This window comes from Oncorhynchus tshawytscha, linkage group LG17 (assembly GCF_018296145.1).
Source record: "Oncorhynchus tshawytscha isolate Ot180627B linkage group LG17, Otsh_v2.0, whole genome shotgun sequence".
In the NCBI taxonomy this organism is placed as follows: Eukaryota; Metazoa; Chordata; class Actinopteri; order Salmoniformes; family Salmonidae; genus Oncorhynchus; species Oncorhynchus tshawytscha.
In genome coordinates, this window is record NC_056445.1 from 11,156,257 (window position 1) to 11,183,610 (window position 27,354).

Sequence of the window (27,354 nt, forward strand, 5' to 3'; positions counted from 1 at the left end):
AGTCTAGAGGCAGGCAACACACTCTCTCTATATATGAGGGTGAGTTTATTGAGTTTATTTTAGGTGAGGGAGAGGTGAGCGCTTTAGCTGTGAGCCTGACAGGAGAGGGGTGTTAGTGAGAAATGAGCAGCGTGAGTGCTTAGCAGGCAGTGTGGGCAGAACAGTGTCAGTGTATCACAATGTGAGTTTGAGGCGACAGCACAGCGTCTGAGGAACAGTGAGCGTATGTGGCAGGAAGTGTGTGCTTGCAGGCCCAAATCAACGTGAGACATTGAGGACACGTGATCCTAATTATAGTTTTCAAAATAGGTGGCGCCGCAGGTGACTCGTTCACACCACTGAATCACCTTTTGCCGCCCCCACCATTATCACCAGGTAGTATACCGTAGGTCTTACCATAGGACAACCGTAAAACAACCATAATACACCCTAGGAGGAGAAAGAGAGAAACACACCTGTAAGACAAGGCTCCAGCAAAATGACTCTCGATGTAGGTATCCATGACAGGCTTGAAATGATGGAACTTGCTGTCCTGTAGCAGGTTAATGATGTGGACCTGAAAGAGGAAGGGAAATAACTCAGTCACAAAATGCAACACTCTTTATTTAGCCAACAACGAACGCCATTGTAAATAAGAATTTGTTCTTAAACTGACTTGCCTAGTTAAATAAAGGTTACATTCCAAAAAAATATATATATATATATTTATTCAACCTAACCTCCTATGTGACACAAACTGGCCTAGTTGTCCAGATTCATCATGCAGTCACAAAGGCAGTTTTGATTGCCTCACTTTCACCCATGATGAACAAGAGCAGAGATGAGTGAGTGAGTGAGTGGACCAAGTCAATTGCAAGCAGATCAATCCCTCAGCTCTATATTAGAGTGATGCAGCATGGCTGGGATTGATCAGCGAAGGCTGTGAAGCGTTACAATATTAAGCACATCCATTGGCTCAAGCTTCCAGTGTGTGTGTCTGTGTTCACCATGCATCATTGCGCTTTTTCTCTCTGACCACAGTAAGCCACTATTGGACACAGGCCTTCTTCTCTAATGAGGCTTGGTCTACTTCCCGACTCATGCGCACGCACACAGACAATTAGTTCTGCAGTCATGACATCCCAATCCTGGCTCCAACCAGCATTCAACCAGCAGTGTGTCGAATCAACTAACAATTTAGCTGTCAGGGAGGGAGAACACAATATGCTGGGAAATAGAAGACCCCAGAAGCAGTAGCCACTTACCAGGCAGTCAAACACCTTCAGCCCATACCTCTGAGAACTCTCGTCCAAGATCCCAAAGAGTGTATCAAGTGTGTCCTGTAAAAACTGGTGAGGGAGAGCGATAGACATACATGAGTGAATATCTATGAGATCACGTGGTGACAATCATATGCTATCTATAAAACACATCTAGAACACATATCTGTTTTGAAGATGGGCAGACTTTTTCAAGCAAATCACAAAAAGGCCAATCTAAACAGGACATTGTTTGAGTGACGTGATCCTGAACCAATCAGGGTGAAGATGGGAGGCCCCGGGGAGGGGCGGTACCTTGACTATCTCAGAGCCATCGATCTCTTTCAGCTTTAACAGGCTGTCATTGATCCTCTCTGGGTGGGCTCTCCACTTCAGCAGGTCTAACATGTCACCTACAGAGACACATGAAGAGAAACAACGACCGTTACATCATGGACAACCTCGGTTAGTGAGAGACTGTTGACTCTTGGTTCCTAGACACAGACAGAGAAACAACTTTGCATCACTATTTGGGAAATCTAGAACATTTCTGTCAAAGCAATATGAGGGCGTATGGTTTAAGTGCTATAACTGAATTACTGAAGCTCCTTCTGGGGAAAAAAAACAATGCAATTCTATTCTATTTAAAGATATAATAAGACAACACATTTACATTCAAACAATCCACAAAAATCTAAATAATGACGCCATCTCATAATGTAGCGAGCTTTAAAAAGACATAAAGCAATTCTCCCAGTGTTAAAATCCCCAGACGATATGAATAAAATATCCGGGTTGAAGAATAAAGGACTCACTTTCCACCTGCACTTCTGAAGGCGTCTGCAACATGCTGTCAGTCTAGATGTGAGGAAGTACCTGTATTTCCCCAGACAATAAACTAGACATATTCCTTGCACAATGGCTCGACTCACTTTGTGCAGCTCACATTTCAGAATATTTACACGGAGTGGTAGACCGTTTGAGAATTCAACAATTCTACAGTTATATTCAAGGCAAGACAACGACTCCGGACGAGTCAGAAACAGACCCGATTACACTTTACATTAGTAAGTGATCTGTCGCTGGATAATAGATCCATAGAAAGTTGGAGCAGGCCAACAGTGGTGTGGGAAAGGTTTGGGTCTACTGGTTCGGGTGGAGGGTCTACCGTGCAGATGCATGCTCTAGTACTTTTGACTTCCACTCTTACCATTCTGTGTGAGTTTAGTGGAGCAGAGGAAGGAGGTGATCCAAAAACATTCCTTGGTGCCTTTCACAGCCTGGTTGTTGCCGGGCAGATTGGCTTTGGAGAAGGGTAGCTTGAGGTAGCAGCTCGAGTCCTGGAGGTTAGCATTCTCCTCACACTGAAAGGAGCAGAGATGCAGTAGTGGGTTAGAGCCACTACAGGAGACTGGAGAAAAAGGCTAATGTACTACAGTATTTGGTTCGTTAGTTTTTTTATTTTTTATTTACTTAACTAGGCAAGATCAGTTAAGAACAAATTCTTATTTTCAATGACGGCCTAGGAAGAGTGGGTTAACTTCCTGTTCAGGGGCAGAACGACAGATTTGTACCTTGTCAGCTCGGAGGTTTGAACTTGCAACCTTCCGGTTCCTAGTCCAACGCTCTAACCACTAGGCTACCCTGCTGCCCCTACTTAACTGCATTCTCAAACATTAAGGAGTTTCTTCCACTACAATATGCTGCTTCCATACACCCAGGAAAATGCTCATGGTGGGATTTAATATATTATTATTATTATCACCATCATTCAAACTACAGTATATTTCTTTCAATAAAACATTGCAAATGGCTGGGGACACTATAAAGTGAGCACTGTGCATTTTCCATTTCTCCAACTTTAAATGATTTTAGCCATGCTTTCTAATGTAGCGGCAGAGACGGGAGAGTATTTTGAAGCTCGTGTTTAAGTGTGTTCTGTCTAACAGTTCAGGCAGGCTACTCCCACGCTGACGCCTACACGTGGTTAGTGCTGAATCCCTCTTCCCCATTTTGGCGATGAGGAACTAGGCCACGTCAATTTCTTTCAGCTGACGGTAAGTGGATTTTCTACGCCAATGGAAAACAACACAAGAAGACCCCCCCTCAACTCGCCTAAAATCCTACGGAGAACCGGCTGTCTCAGGTAATAGCACATCAGAGAGCCAAAAAAGGGGAGACGCATGTACGCACTTCAAAGCACACGGCTCCAAAAGCAGCTGTATTTGTTATGAATTATAGCACTTCACGCATCTGAAGCCAGGCCAAGGTGTTTTTTACATCTCTCGGTTTCTCCTGCGTTAGGGGAAATTACCTGTCAGCAGTGGGAGTCTTCTTAATGAGGTGGTGAGCTGGACGAGGAAAGAGCAGCGGGGTCAACCTGCAGAGAGCCAAGCCCAGAACCACAGGGAGGGAGTGGCTGCATAACGGTTCTTCCCACTGTCTCAACTCCTCTGTTCTCTCCCTGTAGGACTGTCCAACTAAGATGGGTCTAGACAACCTATAACCTGTCGGTCTCTCTACAGTACCTTGGATTATATTGTCTCTCTTTCAGGACAAAACCTCTTTAACCCTGCCTGTGTGTCTTTCTCCGTCTCAGAATAGTCCAGACTATCCACAACCCGTGTATGCTCTCTTATCCTGCCTTAGGTGCTAACGAGCCCTGCCCGTCTCGCAGAACAGTTCCTTGCTAGCCTGCAGCAAACTATTGGGTGCTCTGTAACCTCTGTCTCTGCAGCTTATGCTCCCTAGCCCCGTCTATCTCAACCTGCAATTACTCAGAGCTACACCCAAAACAGGCCCCGTAGTGCAGAGCTATGTTTAATTGGCAATGCCTGAGGGTTGGTTTAGCTGCTGTTTGCTTTGGACAGGGCATGTGTTAAGTGGAGAGCTTACTGGGGTAGCAATAAAAACCAGCTGGGATGGCAAGCGCCTGTTTATGACAGAGTATAAGCTGAAAAAGTCTCAATGGGAAATAGCCGTGTGAGCATGTGATGTGTGTGTGTGTGTGTGTGTGTGTGTGTGTGTGTGTGTGTGTGTGTGTGTGTGTATTTGTGCATGTTTGAGTGAGTGCTCACAGAAAATACCCACCCACCCAGCACACACACACACACACACTCTAGCCATGTCTCACGGTTAGTGGACATCACATACACAGATATTACTCGTCATTCTGCTAGCCTGCTCATTGCTGAAGCATCTGACCCACCTAAGCCTTCACTGTGGAGCCATGCAGCCACAATCAATAATAATACCGGGGACTGCATTATTACAGCGTTTTCCCCCCTCAAGGTCTCAAAGAGACATGCGTTAAATGGCATGAACTGACTCATCCGCCACTAACGTGGAGTGCCTACCTAAGTGACGACTACCACGGTGGACGGGTAAGAAATGACTGCGTGTGTGCGTGCGCACAGTAGGACTCCGGTACCTTGTGAATGATGAGCTCGTGGGTGCCGTCCGGCAGTGTCCGTCCGTCCTCCTGCATCAGATGAACGAAGGAGTAGCCAAACAGCTTCTTCTCTCCTTTGTCTTTGGCTGTGGAACACCGCACACATTCCAACGTCACTATCCCGGGAAAACACACAGGTCGCCGCTACTCTCGGCTACCCTACGATCAGACAGCTATACTATAGAGCACTAGGCGGCGCCTTTACGCATCACAGGTGGCTGGTGGCACCTTAATTGGGGAAGACGGCGCTACAGCAATGGCTGGAATGGAGTTCATTCCATTTACTCCACTCCAGCCATTATTATGAGCCCTCCTCCCCTCACCAGACTCCCGTGTTATGCATCCGTTCAACCAGAAAGCTCTAATCTCTATTTTAAGAGCCTTGGGGGAAGTGAGGGAAAATGGCACCTTTAAGGTAGCAGGTTGAAAAACAACACCTATGAGTCATAGTTGTGTAGAGGCTGCAGTATGCCCATAAGGGCAGCCTTGTGTCAGAGCAGGAGGTGGACATCACATGAGAGTTGTTCCTCAGTGTCGTGGGAGAGGGAGACATACCGAGACTCGCTCAACTACAGGCCTGGAAGAGGAATATGAGGAGATTCTGAGACACAGGCCCTTTTTACACTGACGAATGTTGAAGGAGATTCTTGAGACGTATCGGGGGGGGAATCCAGAATAGACTAATTACTGTCATGTAAAGCTGTGAAATGCTCACGTCTAGCTAGGTAGCAATAACTGCTTTTGTGTTGAAGCTACAATGTAATGAGTGTACGGACAATCATTTCATTTATTGTTGTCTACACATGCTTGTGTATTGTTGCATTAAGTGTGTAATATTGTTAAGATGAAGACATATTTCTTGCATACCCTTACAAAAAAAGATTGCAGTCAGAGTGCAGTATAACTGCTGTCCTTCTGCAATTACTGTGTCCAAAATACCACAGTCGGCTGAAGGTACTGCACCTTTACTGCGGTTTCAAAACTGCAACGTTGCTTTGTAAGGGTAGTTTAATAGTTTGTAGTTAACATGCTTACTGGCTAGCGGCTACACTATAGGCTAACGTGACTGGGAGATTTACGGTCAATTTTAAGCTGCAGTGCAAGAATGTCTGTTGCCAAGCCCCCAAACTCTCTCTCTGCAACAACAACGCCCAAAAGGCTGGCAAAAGGCGTATAGCTGAGTCACACCGTACTGTACCGTTGCACCCTCCCTGCATACCTCATAAGCTTACGATAACATGACCGTCCGTTGCTAATGTCAATTGAAAAGTTAACGTACATATTATGTCAATTGAAATCACATCGTGGTGCCTCCGCTGCAACTCTTGAATCTAAATAAGCCCACAGATCTCTGTAAATGTCTCCCCTGACCTCTGACCCAACTGTGACCTCTGACCTTGCGGCTTCTGCCCCACACATTGTCGCCAATTTAGCGACTTGGTCACTATATTTTTGCGGGTTTTCAGACAGGCAGAGAAGCATAAGGGGGGGGTGCGGTGGGAGTGGGGGTGAAAACACTACATCAGATACCGCGGTAAGAAATTGGTGCTGTGACATCATCGTGGCAACGGCAAAACGTCATCTACCAAATAGCGGCTCGCACTGAAAAATAGTTGTCAACATGGCCCCAGAGTCTCAACAGATAGCTGTTACCATAGAAACAAAGTAGAAGCTCAAACTGCAATCACTGGAGCCACCACCAAATGTAAGATATTGGTGTTAGATGTGTGTGAGACACGGTAGGTGGTGGTGGTGGTGTGGGTAAAGTTGTTGTGTGTTGTAATGTTCTTGACTTGTGCTTCAGTTGTGTATGTCATCTGTTCTCTGGGCAGGTTAGCCTCGAGAGTGGGCTAAAATAGCACCTGACAAACAGTAAACACTCCACACCCATAATATCACTGGCTGTGCTTCAGGATCATCGCAAGCTAAAGTTCCTTTAGAGAGATAGAGTCGGCATTTAATAACCCAATGTCAACTGAACCGGCCTCCAAATTCTACAGGGCCACAGAGCACATCAACATTTAGTGTGAGAGAGTCTGTTATCCCCAAATCAAACATAAGAGGAGTCATGACTGACTTGATATTAGTCTCATAATACAAAACATGTACACTACCGTTGAAAAGTGTGGGGTCACTTAGAAAATGTCCTTGTTAATATTGTAAATGACTATTGTAGCTGGAAACAGCAGATTCTGTATGGAATATCTACATAGGCATACAGAGGCCCATTATCAGCAACTATCAGTCCTGTGTTCCAATGGCACGTTGTGTTAGCTAATCCAAGTTTAGCATTTTAAAAGGCTAATTGATCATTAGAAAACCCTTTTGTAATTATGTTAGCACAGCTGAAAACTGTTGTTCTGATTAAAGAAGCAATAAATCTGGCCTTCTTTAGACTAGTTGAGTATCTGGAGCAAAAACATTTGTGGGTTCGATTACAGGCTCAAAATGGCCAGAAACAAAGACTTTCTTCTGAAAATCGCCAGTCTATTCTTGTTCTGAAAAATGAAGACTATTCCATGCGAGAAATTTCCAAGAAACTGAAGATCGTGTACAACGCGGTGTACTATTCCCTTCACTGAACAGCACAAACTGGTTCTAACCAGAATAGAAAGAGGAGTGGGAGGCCCCGGTGCACAACTGAGCAAGAGTGTCTAGTTTGAGAAACAGACGCCTCACAAGTCAACAAAACGCCAGTCTCATCGTCAACAGTGAAGAGACGACTCCGGGATGCTGGCCTTCTAGGCAGAGATGCAAAGAAAAAGCCATATCTCAGACTGGCTAATAATAAGAAAAGACTAAGATGGCCAAAATAACACAGACTCTGGACAGATGAATCTAAGTTTGAGGTGTTCGGATCACAAAGAAAAACATTTATGAGACGCAGAAAAAATGAAAAGATGCTGGAGGAATGTTTGACGCCATCTGTCAAGCATGGTGGAGGGAATGCGATGGTCTGGGGGTGCTTTGGTGGTGGTAAAGTGGGAGATTTGCACAGGGTAAAAGGGATCTTGAAGAAGGAAGGCTATCACTCCATTTTGCAACGCCATGCCATACCCTGTGGACGGCACTTAATTGGAGCCAATTTCCTCCTACAACAGGACAATGACCCAAAGCAGAACTCCAAACGATGCAATAACTATTTAGGGATGAAGCAGTCAGCTGGTATTCTGTCTATGATGGACTGGCCAGCACAGTCACAGGATCTCAACCCTATTGAGCTGTTGTGGGAGCAGCTTGACCGTATGGTACGTAAGAAGTGCCCATCAAGCCAATCCAACTTGTGGGAGGTGCTTCAGGAAGCATGGGGTGAAATCTCTTCAGATCACCTCAACAAATTGACAACTAGAATGCCAAAGGCTGCAAGGCTGTAATGGCTGCAAATGGAGGATTCTTTGACGAAAGCAAAGTTTGAAGGACACAATTATTATTTCAATTAAAAATCATTATTTATAACCTTCTCAATGTCTTGACTATATTTCCTATTCATTTTTAACTCATTTCATCTATGTTTTCATGGGAAACAAGGACATTTCTAAGTGACCCCAAACTTTTGAACGGTAGTGTATATAGTAATATTGGAGTACACACACACACACACACACACAAACAACCAGAAAAACGTACACACACACAAGCATCCTTCTTCCCCCACACAAACAATACACTATCCCAGAGTAGTGGTGGAGTAGTGTCTTACTGGAGCAGTGTCTGAACTCAAAGCGGACATGAGAGCCCCTGAACATGTCGACAGGGATGGGTAGTTTGATCTGCTCAGCCCAGCGGGGACTGTTGTTGTGGTAGAGCACAAAGGAGTGGTACACATCCCCACCAGGCTCCCCTGAACCAGCCGCTACATAACTCTGGAGGAGAGAGAGAACAGGAGAGTGGTAGAGAGGTAAGGCGGTAGAGAAAGAGGGGGAGGATAAAGAAAGGGGAGAAAAGGAGGGAGGGAGGAGAGAGAGGATAGACGGGGAGAGAGGGGAGAGGAAAGAGAGGAGGGGTAGATAAGAGAGGGGAGAGGAGAGAGTGGGGAGAGAGGGGTGTTAATAATAGGTAGGTGGAGATGAAAGAAATGGCGAGAGGAGGGAGATTGCAGGACACACACACTGTTTACTGGACCTGTGACGCACAGCACTCTCTGTCTCTCGCTCTGTACGGAGTGAGTGACAGGGTTGCATGCAGAGGAGAGCTCTACTGGTAGCAGAATCAAATCTCTTTTCTGTGTATGGCATCAGCATCCTGTCTGATCAGGAAACCACAGTGTTTTTACAGAGAAAACGAGTAACCTACCAATGGACCAACACTCATCCTCATCAACACTCAACCAGACGTACCCATATAGGCCTTCGACATTAGACAACCATAGCCTCGTTCAGCCTGACTGATACAGTACAGCTATGAGAATTGAAAGCCCAATCATGGCTGTCATATGAAAAACTAAATTTGCTCAAAGTAATGAATGGAGTAATTAAGGAATGTGTCATCTTACCTTCATGACCTGGCCTTCGATGTCCAACACGTAGACCGTGATCTCCACGTTCCTGGCAACGCTCTTCCCTCCTTTCTCAAACTCTCCTTTCTCCAGCGTCATGTACAGGTCATTCCTCATCTCTCCTGCAGGAGAGTGAACAGAGTGGTCCAAATAACAAGAAAGAAAACCCGCCACACACTCTGTGTGTGGGTATAAACCTAAGCCACGTTTCGGCTTGCGGTGCCGTGTTCTTTTTAGTGGTCGAAGTAACAGACGCCCTCATCTAGTGTTTGATTGATTCTATTTTCAATGTAGAACAATTTTCGTCATTTGCTTCGTTCTACAGCTAGAGGACTCCTGATATTTCCAAGAGTGAGAAGTATATATTTTTGGTCTGTCTGTTGTGTTCTAGTACGGCCTTTTTGCTAGCGAGGGCCATCGACTTTAAGTGCTGCCTGTCTACCCAGTGGCCTACTTGGTGTGCGAACTGCTGACTGCTATTAAATCTCAGGTGATTGTTGACACATCAACCAGGATCGAGGGGTAGATCAATTTGTGACTTGTTTTTGTAACCAGTGACAGTATTGAAGGGGGAATGGTTTCATCTCTCCTAGACAATCAGCAATTAGTACAGGGAGGTGTAAGAGGCGGTCGTGTCATTGGCGGTTATGTCACAAAAACTAAGACCGTCGCCGAAACAAAGTTGTTCGAGGAAGGCTCCACACCACTCTCTCACCTCTCCCGATAAGCATCTGTAAAGCCTCCCACCCCTTGGCTGCAACCGTTCTAATGTAGTGTATACTGCGCAAACATCCCATGGATCACCCCAGAGAACACTGCTAATCCCGATGCTCTTCCTTCATCGGACTATGTTTTCTCTCATAGTCCGAGAGCATCTGGTCATTGCGGTGGTGGAACAGGGCTACTCATTTCTCCTAAGCAGAGATTCTCTTTTCTCCCTCTCTCACGTGTCCATCTCCTGATTTGAATTCCATGCTGTCATTGTCACTTGTCCACTCAAGCTTAACATGATTGTCCTCCATCGCCCACCAGGTGCCCTTGGAGAATTGCTCAATGAGCTTCACATCTTGATAAGCTCCTTTCCTGACAATGGCTCACCGGCTCTTCGTACTTGGCAACTTCAACCTCCCAACGTCTTCTTTCGATTAATTACTTTCCAACTCTCGCTTTCCCTCCTCGCCTCTTTTCACCTCACCCTTTCCCAGTCCCCTCCAACTCACCAGGCAGGCAATACGCTTGACCTCATCTTTACTAGAGGCTGTTCGCCTACTAATCTCACTGCAATCCCTATCCAGGTCTCTGATCACTACTTTGCTTCAATTCTGTCTCTTTTCCTCCAACCCTAACCGCTCAGCCCCTACCCAGATGCTCATGCAATGTCACAATATTCACTCTCTCACCTCTTCTATCCTATCATCCTTTTCCCTCCTGTCTCCTGATTCTGCATCTTCAACCCTACTCTCCTCCCTTTCCACATCCTATGACTCGCACTGTCCCTCCTCCTCCCGGCCAGGTCGGCCCTCCCCTCTCTCTCCTTGGCTGAGTGACTCATTGCGAGTGTACAGAACAGGGATGAGGGCAGCTGAGCAAAAATAGCGCAAAACTAAACTTCCAGAGGACCTATCATCCTTTCATTCCCTCATCTCTACCTTCTCTTCCTATGTATTCCTCTGTAAGTGGCTGAAGCCACATTCAATTTCAAGCGACTGCCTCTAACCCTAGGAAACTCTTTTCTACCTTCTCCTCCCTCCTTAACCCTCCATCCCCTCCCTCTCTGCAGAGTACTTTGTCAACCACTTTGGAAAAAAAGGTTGACTACATCCACTACTCATTCACTCAGCCTATTGAGTCTACTGGTCTCAATCACATAGAACTACCCCTATGCCTTGAACTCTTTCTCCCCTCTCTCTCCAGATGATATCATGTGACTAGTAAGGTCTGTCCACCTGACAACCAGCCCGCTCGACCCCATCCCCTCCTCCAGACCATCTCTGGAGACCTTCTCCCATTCCTCACTTCCCTCATCAACTCATCCCTGACCACTGGCTGTGTCCCCTCTGATTTCAAAATGGCCCGAGTTGCTCCCCTCATCTGACGTCGAAAACTATAGACCTGTATCCCTTTTTTATTTGATTTCCAAAACACTTGAGCAAGTCTGATCAACTTCCTTGTTATTTCTCTCAAAACGATATTCTTGATCCCAACCGGGTCACTCAACTGAGACTGCTCTTCTCTGTGTCACAGAGGCTCTCCTCACTGCCAAAGCTGACTCTCTCTCCTCTGTTCTCATTCTCCTAAATCTATCCGCTGCCTTTGACACTGAAACCATCAGATCCTCCTCTCCACCCTCTCAGGGCGGGGCGTCTCAGACTATACACACTCTTGGATTGCATCCTACCCTGCAACGTGGAGAGGATGTGTGTCTGCATTCCATACTCTCACTACTGGTGTCCCCCAATGTTCGTTTCTAAGCCCTCTCCTCTTCTCTCTATACACCAAGACACTTGGCTCCGCAAGAAGGGAAGGCCTGCCCACTCAAAGACCTCGCCATCCCAGTTGACAGTGTTGCCCTTCCATAGTGCAAAGAACCTTTGTGTGAAACTGGACAACACCCTGTCATTCTCTGCAAACATCAAAGCAGTGACTTGCCCCTGCAGGTTCATGCTCTGTAACATCTGTAGAGTACGACCCTACCTCACACAGGAAGCGGTGCAGGTCCTAATCCAGGCACCCGTCTGGACTACTGCAACTCATTGTTGGCTTGGCTCCCCGCTTGTGCCATCAAACCCCTACAACTTATCCAGAACGCTGCAGCCCACCTGGTGTCCAACCTTCCCAAGTTCTCTCATGTCACCCCACTCCTCCTCAGTTGAAGCTTGCGTCCACTACAAGACCATGGGCCTTACCTACGGAACAGCAAGAGAAACTGCCTCTCCCTACCTTCATGCTATGCTGTAACCCTACATCCCAACCCGAGCACTCCGTTCTGCCACCTCAGGTCTCTTGGACCTCCCACCCCTACGGGAGGGCAGCTCCCTCTCAGTCCAGCCCAATGGTGGAACCAGCTTCCCCCTGAAGCTAGGACAGCAGGGTCCCTGTCCATCTTCCAGAAAACATCTGAAATCATACCTCTTCAAACAGTATCTCAAATAATCCTCCTCGTCACCGCGACCCCCCAAAACATAACCTTAATCAGCACTTGCACTTATTGAGGAAAAATGTACTTCCTGTGCCTGTCCCACCTAGCTATCTTAAGATTAATGCACTAACTTTAAGTCGCTCTGGATAAGAGCGTCTGCTAAATGACAAATGTAAAAATATCAAATGTGAAAGAAGTTCCCTGTCATGTGTGTTAGTATAAATACATGTAAAGCCAACCGGCAATTTTTCTTGCTGTTCAGTGGTCCTTTACATTTGACGTAATACACAGACATGTTCGAGTTAAATGTCAGTACAGAGTTAAATAAGTTAAGGAGAAAAGACTGTTCATATCTATCAGCAAAGAGGAGAACAATGCATTGACACATCACAGTGTCAGCAAGGATAGGGTGACCTCCTCACCCCATTGACAGACATGGAAGTGACAGGGACTGACACAGGGTTGGCACAGGGCACAGATCTGTTTTCAGGGCAGACGGGTCTGAGGGCTCGGGAATCTGAACATTCCACAAAAACAACTTCCCAAAGTCAGTCAGCAGGCGCTGCAGCTGAGTCACACTGGACTGTACAGTGGCACCCTCCCTGCATACCTCATAAGCTTACAATAACATGTAAAATATGAAAAATAAATCTGTGTTTTTCCAAAGGCTTGGTTTTCACTTGCGCCAGCACTTTCAGACATTTCTGTTGCACTTATAGGTGTGTGTGGGGCTTAGGAAGTAGAGTGGACGTATAGTCACAGTAAGACATTACGGCTAAGCAACTGACCATTAAAGATGGCAGGTGCTTCCTGCAGTATGGCTCCAGACGGGTGACATCGATGCCATGTGGCTAGACACACACACAGAGCTGTCTAGTGATAACACATTCATGTGCTATTCCATCACCTCACCAGACTCTCTTAATTCCATCCTCACTTACATTCTGATCTGCTGGGAAGTGTTTGTATTTTGTTGCTGTACATCGATAACCGAAGTATCCGAGCCAGTGAGAAGTGTTAGAGCTGTACTGAGATAGGTGTACACACACACACACACACACACACACGAGTAGCTGCCTCATATGAAAACATATGTCTCCTGAGGAGGTCTGTCTGTAACTTCACCGCCTAGAGAATAATTACAGGAAAGGACACATGTATACACTCAAGGCAGCCTTTGGACTGGAGCAGAAATTAGAAGGGCAGTCTTGGGCAGGAAATAGTCGAGTGGTGGCGGTACATGTTTTAAAAATAGTTTTTTTTTGAGAAGTAGCACAACGTAGCAAGGCAACACCTGCACGAGAGAACACGGGTCCGTATCCGCTTCAGAGGATGGTTAGCCACAGAATAGAAACGAGAGGAAGTCATCTTCTTTTAGCCTGTGTGTGTGTGTGTGTGTGTGTGTGTGTGTGTGTGTGTGTGTGTGTGTAAATAGCTCTCCCCATCTCTATCTAATGGTGTTCAGGGTCCAACTCAACTGGCTAATAGGCATCACCATGGTAACCCAGAGAGATTGACTCACACACACACACACACACAGCCAGGAGGCTGACAGAGAGAGCAGTGCAGCCTGACTATAATCCTCTGCCTACAGGAGCATACACAGACTAAAATCATTAGCCCAGGGGCACACTGAAAGTGGGAGAAGACTCTCTGACAAAGCGATATATAAATGTTAAGTTACTGTAGAAGGCAAAACACAGCGAACGGTTCCTCTTTTTGTGTTTCTCCTTCTATGAATGAATGTACACATCGATTTTTGTCTTAATTCAAACAATGGCTTTGTGTTTATTTCGCAAGTGCATTTTACTGTACACTTTACTATGTACAGTCATTCATGCCAATATACAGGTTGAACCCCCCTTTTTCCTCCAGAACAAACCACACTTTGCCTGGCGTTCAATTGTTGCTCAATTGTTACCAAGGGACCTAACGTGTGCCAGGAAAAGTTGTCCGAGATGCCGTTCTGCACACCACTGTTGTACTGCGCTGTTATTTGTCTATTTGCGGCTACCTGTTAGCTTGCACGATACTTACCATTCTCCTTCGACCTCTCTCATCAACGCGCTGTTTTGGCCATCAGGACTGCTGCTGACTGGATGGTTGTGTTTGTCGCACCATTCTCGGTAAACCCTAGACACTGTCATGTGTGTGAAAAACCCAGGAGGGCGGCGGTTTCTGAGATACTGGAACCGGCGTGCCTGCTACCGACGATCATACCTCGCTCAAAGTAGCGCAGGTCACTTGTTTTGCCCATTCTAACATCAATAGAGCAGGTCTTCTTAATATAGCAGGCCACGTGACTCCATTTTCGTGAACGCGGTGGTTTACCTGGCCACGAGTGTAGATTTACCTGCAAAACCAGTGCTGTACAGACGTGGTTCTGTTTTGAGCAAAGAAGAGGCTGGCTACGTGGGCGGTTTCATACCTGGCATGATGATGTCAGAGAAGCCCAGTTTCTTGGTGATGGACACTCCTCTGGTGAACAACACCATGTACTCTCTCCTCAGCTGTTCAATGTCCCCGTGCAGCAACTGGAGAGATACAGCCAGGCCTGGGAACAGAAGAAGCCCATGCAAAATGTTAAGAATTACATTTATGAGTCTTGAAAACTTGACATGTAGTAAGATATGACTCACATGCACACGCACACGCACACACACCGTGAGTCAGACTACGGTATGCTTTAAGAAGAAATAATAAGAGAAAGCATTGCCGTCGTCTGCATCTAATATATTGGATAGCATGTAAATAATTGAAAATGTCAGACTGTGGCCTTGCTTGGATTTTCATGTTCATAACGTTTCATATCTCCTTGATGCCATGCTAGATATTGCTCCGGTTTTCAGGGAAGTGAAAGAGGCTTTTGGTCAACCAGGCCATTGATCCTGTCATTCTGGGTTTCAGGTCACTATGTTCTCGAATTTAGAAACTGTGACATATTTGTCCGGACTGCTAAAATGAGAATCTACAGTACTCTGTGGCCCAAGATGGCAAGGGTTTCATTCCCCCAAACTAGAACATCCACACACACAGACGCACGCACACACACTCCTCAAACAGACTCATCTGTCACAGCTCAAACCACAGGAAAACAGAGACAGCGGTCTTGTAACAACACTGAAATCCTTCCACAGTAACGTTATGGTTTTACATGGCACAGTCCAGGCTTGATCAATAACAAGAGAGACACCCATTAGGTTTGGGGGGGGGGGATTCCACAGTGCTTGGGGCATGTCCGCCTTGCCCTCCCTTTCATGTGGATGAAGCCTAATGGCACAGCACATCCTCACAGCCACTCCAGGGCCACAATTAGGCAACCCCTGCTTCATTACCATTCTATACAGTAACCCACAGAGTACTCAGTGCTGCCAGCCTGCCTGTCATCGCTTTGACAAACTCTCCCCTCTGTCCTCCTCACTTGCTTTTCATCAACTTAACAGAAGGAGCACAGGGAGCAACAGGATGGAACATTTCTCCTGTTCAGCAACAACACACAACCTTGTGTTGTTCCTGTCCTTGGTGGAGCATTGTTCTGTCACTTTTGCTGACTCCGTACCCTCTCTCTCTCCCTCTCGCTATTCCTGCTTATTCTCTCTCTCCATATTCTCTCTCCCTCACACTCCATGATTATTCAAACCAATATAATTTCCCACATTCCTCTGCTCCAGATTTTATCATATTTTTTTAATTCGTCTCTCCCTTGTTAATTGCCAAGCAGCTAGCGAAAATCTCTCTGGCTGAGAGTCAGGTCCATGGCTGGTTTTGGTTAGTAGTTGGACGCTTTTACACAGCAAGCCCCGCTGCGCAGCACAGCACTGCACTGCACTGCACACCACCACTCCATTTTAATTGTTCCCCTGACAACCAGACTAATGAATTTAAGGCCTTTAATTATGCAAGGTATTCCACTGTCTCCTGCATCAATGATCTATAAGCGCAGCGAGAGAGAGAAGATGAGCGGCGTCACCTGGCTGCAAGGCCGAAGTGGCTCAACTGATTGTCTTATAGTGCGGTGGTATAGTAGCCTGCTGCAGCACAGCAGGACGCGTAAGGGGCTGGAGGTGATATTGAAATGAAGCGGATACACACTGTACAGTAGGAATGGTGGATGGCTTTAACTACACAGAATTAGAGTGGGGAAAAAAATACAAGTGAAATGTAAATGGGGTTTGTTCTGTAGAAGTCAACATTTCTATCTCTTCGGAATGCCTAATCTGCTTTTATGCACAGCATGCTGTTACTAGAAAATATTTTCAGATGCCGGATTTCCATGGAACTACTTCATATGCACTGTAATTATGTCAAAGTCTTATGCAGAGTCATAATTAATGAATGTGCCCGCTCTCCCCAATGAAGCGAACTGGTTTGACATTATTCATCATCAACTACTGTATCAATCCATATTGCATTCATCATTCAGATTCATTTTTCAGCGGCTGTGAAACAGAAACGGGAAGCCTGATCCACCACTCCGTGTGATCGATGATACAATCTGGAAGGTATCCGATGCCAATTATGCAAGAGTTGAGGGAAAAGGGAATGTGCGGGCTTCCCGCGGAGCAGCGAGGTACAAGCCCGGCTACAGGGGAACTCTACAGCAGAGAGCTAATCGGCTTGCCATTAAACTCCCATCCATTGCATCTCATGCATTTTCAGTTTGCAGAAATGTAGAAGTATAATGTTTTCGCTAGAGGTGAGAAATACAAAGGGAGGTTGTTCCTTACCTGTGTTGGAACCTGATAGGTTGTATCTGGAGTTGACCTTCCTGATGATGTTCTCGTGGATTTGATACCACTCGCTTTCCGTGGTACATCTGGAACACAAAGGCCAAGCATGCATGATTTGGGTCAACAAGATTAGCCCAATAACATTCTTGAACTTTCTAATATAAATCCAATGACACACAAGGGTAGAGAAGGGTCACTTCTCTGGGCTAAATAGTATCGGCATATTGTCCACCCATTTCAGCCAATACTGTATGTAGGTCAAACCGTTACTGTGTCCATAATGGCTATTTCAATCCCCTCGGCATGCATCTAGAGTGCTTTAATAGTATGTGTGTGTGTGTGTGTGGGTGTGTGTGTGTGTGTATGTGTGTGTGTGTGTGTGTGTGTGTGAACTGGTCAACGGTATCTGCATACTCTGTGCATTTTGCACTAGCTCAGCCAGTATTGCCTCCATCATTATTTCATTGTCTGTGAGAGGGTACAGAAGTTCATTGTGAATAACGGCGTCTGTGTAAAATGCACTTTCGATTTGATGGAAGGTGACTCACGCGTAAACCTTCAGCAGGTGGTCGTCTTTAGAGTCTGCCGTGAGGAGGTCTGCGATACTGATCACAGCACAGCCGAAGGGCCGTCTGTACTGGATACTACACAGGTTCTTCTTCTCCCCAGCGCCCATCCGCCCTGCAACCAACACAACGACAACACAGTCAATGTCTGTACATCAGTGCCCTGTAGTTACTATATTAGAGAGTGTTACCACTTAACTATAATTACTGCGATACTATAATACTATGTTATTACTGTGTTAGAGCTGTGTTCATTTTTATTTAAATGTATGCAATATAAATGTAGTGTTTGACTAATTAAGGGCACTGGGAACTTACCAATTCTCATTATGTGAACAACAATGTAGACGTCTTTTCTGAGATCACTGCTCCCCAAATCCTGAAGAGAGAGGGAAAAAAAACATAAATTTTTAATCAAAGGGTCATGGTAGAATCCTCAACACAATAACAGACAAAGCGGCATGTGCCATACTTCTACTACTTCTAGAACCTTCTAGAGTGCATAGAAGACACAGTGAAGTTCAGTGCTCACCACAAAGAGGGTGCATTGTCTCTCGGTCTTCTCCGGCGACTTGGGCACTCCGTTCTTATTCAGTCTGACAAAGAACCGTTCACTGGAGGAGGAGAAAAGAGGAGAAAAGAGGAGAAAAGAGGAGAAAAGAGGAGAAAAGAGGAGAAAAGAGGAGGGGAAGAGAGGTTATTCACTATCACGCCATGAGTAAAATACATGTTGGGGATGACAGTAAACATGACAGAGGAGGGAAGATGGCTAAAACAACAAGCTAGCTACTAGATCTGGTCTCCCACACGAGAGTAGTGTACTAGAGTACAAGCAGATGTAGTGCACTAGTAGTGTACCACAGTACAAGCAGATGTAGTGCACTAGTAGTGTACTAGAGTACAAGCAGATGTAGAGTACTAGTAGTGTACTAGTAGTGTACTAGAGTACAAGCAGATGTAGAGTACTAGTAGTGTACTAGAGTACAAGCAGATGTAGTACACTAGTAGTGTACTAGAGTACAAGCAGATGTAGAGTACTAGTAGTGTACTAGAGTACACGCAGATGTAGTGCACTAGTAGTGTACTAGAGTACAAGCAGATGTAGAGTACTAGTAGTGTACCACAGTACAAGCAGATGTAGAGTACTAGTCTACAAGAGTACAACAAGAGGTAACCCAGAGGTAAGCTCCTCCATATTCACAGAGTGCGAGCCCTTGGGCAAAATAAGAGGAGGAGAGGAAGAAGGAGAAGAAGGGAAAAAAGATGTAGAATTAATGCCATAGCGCCATGACGAGATTGTACCCAACATATCTGGCAACACAGACAAAATATGCTTCAATTCTATATCGGACAACGCAAGACAATTATGCTTCCTTTCTATGAAACTAGATTAAATATTCATAGAATTTTGCAAATTCTTCAGGAGAGATACTAACCCAGTTCTTGGACTGTCAACCAACGGAAAGGAAAGTGAGTAAGTGTAGATTAGAATGAACAAAGAAAAGTGTCTGGCAATAACATTGGGGATACACTGCGATGTTGGATGTTATTGTAATTTTGTAGTATGGCAAGGAGATGAAGGGGGAATTCATAAAAACTTTATAGATCATGGAAGAAAAGTAGTGAAATGGCAAACATCGCAATATGCACCTACATATGAAGACCACCCCGGTTACAAAGTTACAGAAAGCTAAACCACACACAAACCGAAACTGGATACATTGTAAACGCAGGTCCAACATAGAAAAACTTGTTTTTGCAGCAATATTTTTGGGGGAAATAACCTAACGTGGTGAGTGATGAACATGAATCTCATGACGCAAGTGGCGCTATGCTGTCAAATACACCCACATGAAATATCTAGTTTGGCCAGCTGTTTTCAGCAACCGATATGTTTTTTATTTGGCTGTCATATCGCCAGGTTTGCTAGCAACAAACTATTTAGCTGGCTTCTAGCCTAGTGTTTGATGTGCAATGTGGTGTCCTGACGAGAAGGCACTTTGCCAGACAAAATTGGGCATCATCACCTCATTGTTATGGAAGTAACCAAATGAATGTCAATAGAAAACAGCTTAAACAAACACAAATGCAGCTACATTTGCTGTTATTCTGGCTGCAGAGGTCGTGACTGTGTTAGCCGCAACAAGTTGCCTAGCTTGCAAGCAGGGGATTGCTTGTAGCAGTCTTTATGGGGTTCAATTCTGGGGCAGACTCTCTTCTCTGTATACATCAATATTGTCGCTCTTGCTGCTGGTGATTCTCTGATCCACCTCTACGCAGACGACACCATTCTGTATACTTCTGGCCCTTCTTTGGACACTGTGCTAACTAACATCCAGATGAGCTTCAATGCCATACAACTCTCCTTCCGTGGCCTCCAACTGCTCTTAAATGCAAGAAAAAGTAAATGCATGCTCTCAAACCGATCACTGCCCGCACCTGCCCGCCCGCACCTGCCCGCCCGTCCAGCGTCAATACTCTGGACGGTTCTGACTTAGAATATGTGGACAACAACAAATACCTAGGTGTCTGGTTAGACCATAAACTCTCCTTCCAGACTCACATAAAACATCTCCAATCCAAAATTAAATCTAGAATCGGCTTCCTATTTCACAACAAAGCATCCTCCATTTATTTTTGCTCCTTTGCACTCCAGTATCTCTACTTGCACATTCATCTTCTGCACACCTATCACTCCAGTGTTTAATTGCTATATCGTAATTACCTCACCACCATGGCCTATTGATTGCCTTACCTCCCTTATTTGTACACACTGTATATAGTAGAGATCAACCGATTAATCGGAATGGCTGATTAATTAGGGCCGATTTCAAGTTTTCATAACAATCGGAAATCTGTATTTTTTGACACCGATTTGGCCGATTTAAAAAAGAATGTACACCTTTATTTAATCTTTATTTAACTAGGCAAGCCAGTTAAGAGCACATTCTTATTTTCAATGACTGCCTAGGAACGGTGGGTTAACTGCCTCGTTCAGGGGCAGAATGACAGACTTTTACCTTGTCAGCTCGGGGGATTCAATCTTGCAACCTTTCAGTTAACTAATCCAATGCTCTAACCACCTGATTACATTGCACTCCATGAGGAGCCTGCCTGTTACGCGAATGCAGTAAGCCAAGGTAAGTTGCTAGCTAGCAATAAACTTATATTATAAAAAACAATCAATCATAATCACTAGTTAACTACACATGGTTGATGATATTACTAGCGTGTCTGGCGTTGCATATCGATGGGGTGCGTATCGTTGCTCCAATGTGTACCTAAACATTAATGCCTTTCTTAAAATCAATACACAGAAGTATATATTTTTAAAACCTGCATATTTAGCTAAAAGAAATCCAGGTTAGCAGGCAATATTAACCAGGTGAAATTGTGTCACTTCTCTTGCGTTCATTGCACGCAGAGTCAGTGTATATGCAACAGTTTGGGCCACCTAATTTGCCAGAATTTTACGTAATTATGACATAACATTGAAGGTTGTGCAACGTAACAGGAATATTTAGACTTATGGATGCCACCCGTTAGATAAAATACGGACCTGTTCCGTATTTCACTGAAAGAATAAACGTCTTGTTTACGAAGATGATAGTTTCCAGATTCGGCCATATTAATGACTGTGTGTTGTTATAACTAAGTCTATGATTTGACAGAGGAGTCTGACTGAGCGATGGTAGGCAGCAGCTCGTAAGCATTCATTCAAACATCACTTTCGTGCGTTTGCCAGCAGATGTTTATGACTTCAAGCCTATCAACTCCTGAGATTAGGCTGGTGTAACCGATGTGAAATGGCTGGCTAGTTAGCGGGGTGCGCACTAATAGCATTTCAAACGTCACTCACTCTGAGACTTGGAGTGGTTGTTCCCCGCGGCTTTTGTGGAGAGATGGGTAACGCTGCTTCGAGGGTGGCTGTTGTCGTTGTGTTCCTGGTTCGAGTCCAGGTAGGGGCAAGGAGAGGGACGGAAGCTATACTGTTACACTGGCAATACTAAAGTGCCTATAAGAACATCCAATAGTCAAAGGTTAATAAAATACAAATGGTATAGAGAGGAATAGTCCTATAATTCCTATAATAACTACAACCTAAAACTTCTTAAGTGGGAATATTGAAGACTCATGTTAAAAGGAACCACCAGCTTTCATATGTTCTCATGTTCTGAGCAAGGAACTTAAACCTTAGCTTTCTTACATGGCACATATTACACTTTTACTTTCTTCTCCAACACTTTGTTTTTGCATTATTTAAACCAGATTGAACATGTTTCATTACATATTTGAGGCTAAATTAATTTCAGTGATGTATTATATTAAGTTAAAATAAGTGTTCATTCAGTATTGTTGTAATTGTCATTATTACAAATCAAAAAATGAAAACGGCCGATTAATTGGCATCGGCTTTTTTTGGTCCTCCAATAATTGGTATCGGCATTGAAAAATCACAAATCGGTCGAACCTCTAGTATATAGACTTTTTTCTACTGTATTATTGAATGTATGTTTGTTTATTCCATGTGTAACTCTGTGTTGTTTGTGTTGAACTGCTTTGCTTTATCTTGGCCAGGTCGCAGTTGTAAATGAGAACTGGTTCTCAACTAGCCTACCTGGCTAAATAAAGGTGAAATATATATATATATATTTTTTTTAAATAAGAAAGTTGTCAGCGAGCATGGCTCGCATCCTTAAATATAGAACTAATGGTCGTGTCCTTAAATATAGAACTAATGGAACTTGTGACTGGGTTGCATCTCTTTTTTTTCGAGGAGTAAACGTCTGTTTTAATATAGTTCTCTCTGGTAACTGTGGTATAAACGGGATAAATCCCTCCGTCTCGTACATTACCCTCCGCCTTGTCCCGCTGAGTCGTCCAGTATTTCCAAGGTAATGTACAGAACGTCAGCGTTTATCCCGTACATAATAAACTTCTGACTTGTGTTGCTGTCTAGAAACATAAATTATAGATGCTGTTAAAAATATTAGAAATAATTGTTGTTTCCAGTAACCGCTAGTATTTGACTATGCATCATTGTCTGGCTGCAGAACAGTTGACCACAAGCCACATTATTTGAATATGTAAATAGCATGCTTATTATAAATACTGAGTATATACAAACTCAGAAAAATCTACAGAATGTGCATTTAACCGACTGCAGCATAACACAACTAAACTCAGATGCTCCCATGCTGAAAGGATAGGGAGGAGAGTGACTGTCAGACAGAGGACACACCACACCATCCCTGCCGTGTTTGTCCCATCCTGCTGCCAACGGCCAGCTAATCCCGTTAGGTGACTTTCACAGCCCTCAGATAAGCAGAGAGAAAGAGTCTTGTAATGCTGGGACAGCAAGCCAACTCCAACTTCGCTGCTACAGCTATAGCACTACATGGACCGTTAGCTAGCTAGCCTGTTAATTCAGAAAGTCAACAAGGTGATGGACAGATTCCTATGCATTAAGCATGGGAGTCACACACACACACACACACGCACACGCACACTCCAATCTCTAATTAACACTACATTTTTGAAACCTCATCCTCCAATTACCAGCCACCCCAGTGCATACAGGTCCCTGAGCCCCCCGACACACACACACAGCTGCAAGGCTGCTGATCCGGTTGCTTCAGACCACTAGCAGGCCCCTAGTGGGACCATATCACTGCCTATCAGCAGGTTCATTTAAATATCATGAATGGCTTCCCTCTCCCTCCATCCCTCTCCCTCTCATCACATAGTCCATCTGCGGTGCTCAGGGCATTTGTAATTTCCTCCCCTGGTATCGATGATTGCGTTAGAAAAGAGATTCAGACATGAGCGTGGGCCAGAATGACCTGGCTGGTGCAGTGTTGATGACTGGCTAAGTTAACCATAGTATACAGGCAGTCTCCAGGGGAAGAGGAGACGGGATATCACTCCACAATGGACTGTCTGAATCAGTCTGAGGGACTATCGTATAGCCACACAATATGGCCTACACAAACACTCACAGACAAACAGAGAGTGTATCTCATAGAGGAGTGTGTATCACAGAGGAGTGTGTATCACAGAGGAGTGTGTGTGTGTCTCAGAGAGGAGTGTGTCTCAGAGAGGAGTGTGTCTCAGAGAGGAGTGTGTCTCACAGAGGAGTGTGTCTCACAGAGGAGTGTGTCTCTCAGAGGAGTGTGTCTCAGAGGAGTGTGTCACATAGAGGGGAGTGTGTCACATAGAGGAGTGTGTCACATAGAGGAGTGTGTCACATAGAGGGGTGTGTCACATAGAGGAGTGTGTCTCATAGAGGAGTGTGTCTCATAGAGGAGTGTGTCTCATAGAGGAGTGTGTCACAGAGGAGTGTGTCACATAGAGGAGTGTGTCACAGAGGGGAGTGTGTCATATAGAGGAGTGTGTCTCAGAGGAGTGTGTCTCATAGAGGCGTGTGTCTCAGAGGAGTGTGTGTCTCAGAGGAGTGTGTGTCTCAGAGGAGTGTGTGTCTCAGAGGAGGTGTGTGTCTCAGAGGAGTGTGTGTCTCAGAGGAGTGTGTGTCTCAGAGGAGTGTGTGTCTCAGAGGAGTGTGTGTCTCAGAGGAGTGTGTGTCTCAGAGGAGTGTGTGTCTCAGAGGAGTGTGTGTCTCAGAGGAGTGTCTCACAGAGGAGTGTCTCACAGAGGAGTGTGTCAAATCAAATCAAATCAAATTTTATTTGTCACATACACATGGTTAGCAGATGTTAATGCGAGTGTAGTGAAATGCTTGTGCTTCTAGTTCCGACAATGCAGTAATAACGAGCAAGTAATCTAACTAACAATTCCAAAAAAACTACTGTCATACACAGTGTAAGGGGATAAAGAATATGTACATAAGGATATATGAATGAGTGATGGTACAGAGCAGCATAGGCAAGATACAGTAGATGATATCGAGTACAGTATATACATATGAGATAAGTATGTAAACCAAGTGGCATAGTTAAAGTGGCTAGTGATACATGTATTACATAAGGATGCAGTCGATGATGTAGAGTACAGTATCAACGTATGCATGAGATGAACAATGTAGGGTAAGTAACATTATATAAGGTAGCATTGTTTAAAGTGGCTAGTGATATATTTACAACATTTCCCATCAATTCCCATGATTAAAGTGGCTGGAGTAGAGTCAGTGTCATTGACAGTGTGTTGGCAGTAGCCACTCAATGTTAGTGGTGGCTGTTTAACAGTCTGATGGCCTTGAGATAGAAGCTGTTTTTCAGTCTCTCGGTCCCAGCTTTGATGCACCTGTACTGACCTCGCCTTCTGGATGGCAGCGGGGTGAACAGGCAGTGGCTCGGGTGGTTGATGTCCTTGATGATCTTTATGGCCTTCCTGTAGCATCGGGTGGTGTAGGTGTCCTGGAGGGCAGGTAGTTTGCCCCCGGTGATGCGTTGTGCAGACCTCACTACCCTCTGAGAGCCTTACGGTTGAGGGCGGTGCAGTTGCCATACCAGGCGGTGATACAGCCCGCCAGGATGCTCTCGATTGTGCATCTGTAGAAGTTTGTGAGTGCTTTTGGTGACAAGCTGAATTTCTTCAGCCTCCTGAGGTTGAAGAGGCGCTGCTGCGCCTTCCTCACGATGCTGTCTGTGTGAGTGGACCAATTCAGTTTGTCTGTGATGTGTATGCCGAGGAACTTAAAACTTGCTACCCTCTCCACTACTGTTCCATCGATGTGGATGGGGGTGTTCCCTCTGCTGTTTCCTGAAGTCCACAATCATCTCCTTAGTTTTGTTGACGTTGAGTGTGAGGTTATTTTCCTGACACCACACTCCGAGGGCCCTCACCTCCTCCCTGTAGGCCGTCTCGTCGTTGTTGGTAATCAAGCCTACCACTGTTGTGTCGTCCGCAAACTTGATGATTGAGTTGGAGGCGTGCATGGCCACGCAGACGTGGGTGAACAGGGAGTACAGGAGAGGGCTCAGAACGCACCCTTGTGGGGCCCCAGTGTTGAGGATCAGCGGGGAGGAGATGTTGTTGCCTACCCTCACCACCTGGGGGCGGCACGTCAGGAAGTCCAGTACCCAGTTGCACAGGGCGGGGTCGAGACCCAGGGTCTCGAGCTTGATGACGAGCTTGGAGGGTACTATGGTGTTGAATGCCGAGCTGTAGTCGATGAACAGCATTCTCACATAGGTATTCCTCTTGTCCAGATGGGTTAGGGCAGTGTGCAGTGTGGTTGAGATTGTATCGTCTGTGGACCTATTTGGGCGGTAAGCAAATTGGAGTGGGTCAAGGGTGTCAGGTAGGGTGGAGGTGATATGGTCCTTGACTAGTCTCTCAAAGCACTTCATGATGACGGATGTGAGTGCTACGGGCGGTAGTCGTTTAGCTCAGTTACCTTAGCTTTCTTGGGAACAGGAACAATGGTGGCCCTCTTGAAGCATGTGGGAACAGCAGACTGGTATAGGGATTGATTGAATATGTCCGTAAACACACCGGCCAGCTGGTCTGCGCATGCTCTGAGGGCGCGGCTGGGGATGCCGTCTGGGCCTGCAGCCTTGCGAGGGTTAACACGTTTAAATGTCTTACTCACTTCGGCTGCAGTGAAGGAGAGACCGCATGTTTCCGTTGCAGGCCGTGTCAGTGGCACTGTATTGTCCTCAAAGCGGGCAAAAAGTTATTTAGTCTGCCAGGGAGCAAGACATCCTGGTCCGTGACTGGGCTGGGTTTCTTCCTGTAGTCCGTGATTGACTGTAGACCCTGCCACATACCTCTTGTGTCTGAGCCGTTGAATTGAGATTCTACTTTGTCTCTGTACTGGCGCTTAGCTTGTTTGATAGCCTTGCGGAGGAATAGCTGCACTGTTTGTATTCAGTCATGTTACCAGACACCTTGCCCTGATTAAAAGCAGTGGTTCGTGCCTTCAGTTTCACACGAATGCTGCCATCAATCCACGGTTTCTGGTTAGGGAATGTTTTAATCGTTGCTATGGGAACGACATCTTCAACGCACGTTCTAATGAACTCGCACACCGTATCAGCATATTCGTCAATGTTGTTGTCTGACGCAATACGAAACATCTCCCAGTCCACGTGATGGAAGCAGTCTTGGAGTGTGGAGTCAGCTTGGTCGGACCAGCGTTGGACAGACCTCAGCGTGGGAGCTTCTTGTTTTAGTTTCTGTCTGTAGGCAGGGATCAACAAAATGGAGTCGTGGTCAGCTTTTCCGAAAGGGGGCGGGGCAGGGCCTTATATGCGTCGCGGAAGTTAGAGTAACAATGATCCAGGGTCTTTCCACCCCTGGTTGCGCAATCGATATGCTGATAAAATTTAGGGAGTCTTGTTTTCAGATTAGCCTTGTTAAAATCCCCAGCTACAATGAATGCAGCCTCCGGATAAATCGTTTCCAGTTTGCAGAGAGTTAAATAAAGTTCGTTCAGAGCCATCGATGTGTCTGCTTGGGGGATATATACGGCTGTGATTATAATCGAAGAGAATTCTCTTGGTAGATAATGCGGTCTACATTTGATTGTGAGGAATTCTAAATCAGGTGAACAGAAGGATTTGAGTTCCTGTATGTTTCTTTCATCACACCATGTCACGTTAGTCATAAGGCATACGCCCCCGCCCCTCTTCTTACCAGAAAGATGTTTGTTTCTGTCGGCGCGATGCGTGGAGAAACCCGTTGGCTGCACCGCTCGGATTGCGTCTCTCCAGTTAGCCATGTTTCCGTGAAGCAAAGAACGTTACAGTCTCTGATGTCCCTCTGAATGCTACC

General features: G+C 45.4%; 1 protein-coding gene across 5 annotated transcripts in view; it reads right to left on the minus strand.

Moving 5' to 3' along the window:
• Positions 1-27,354, minus strand: part of LOC112216856 (dedicator of cytokinesis protein 4-like) — a 162,294-nt gene that overhangs the window by 68,089 nt on the left and 66,851 nt on the right. For all 5 annotated transcript variants that reach the window (XM_042300166.1, XM_042300163.1, XM_042300164.1 and 2 more), the window contains exons 9-20: positions 18,152-18,233; positions 17,938-17,998; positions 17,602-17,734; positions 17,051-17,139; positions 14,752-14,877; positions 9,182-9,306; positions 8,390-8,552; positions 4,669-4,775; positions 2,449-2,602; positions 1,554-1,651; positions 1,245-1,328; positions 456-556 (exon numbers count right to left, since the gene is read on the minus strand). In XM_042300166.1, coding sequence (XP_042156100.1) covers positions 456-556; positions 1,245-1,328; positions 1,554-1,651; positions 2,449-2,602; positions 4,669-4,775; positions 8,390-8,552; positions 9,182-9,306; positions 14,752-14,877; positions 17,051-17,139; positions 17,602-17,734; positions 17,938-17,998; positions 18,152-18,233 — 1,323 coding nt within the window. The remainder of the gene's footprint in view (positions 1-455; positions 557-1,244; positions 1,329-1,553; positions 1,652-2,448; positions 2,603-4,668; positions 4,776-8,389; positions 8,553-9,181; positions 9,307-14,751; positions 14,878-17,050; positions 17,140-17,601; positions 17,735-17,937; positions 17,999-18,151; positions 18,234-27,354) is intronic.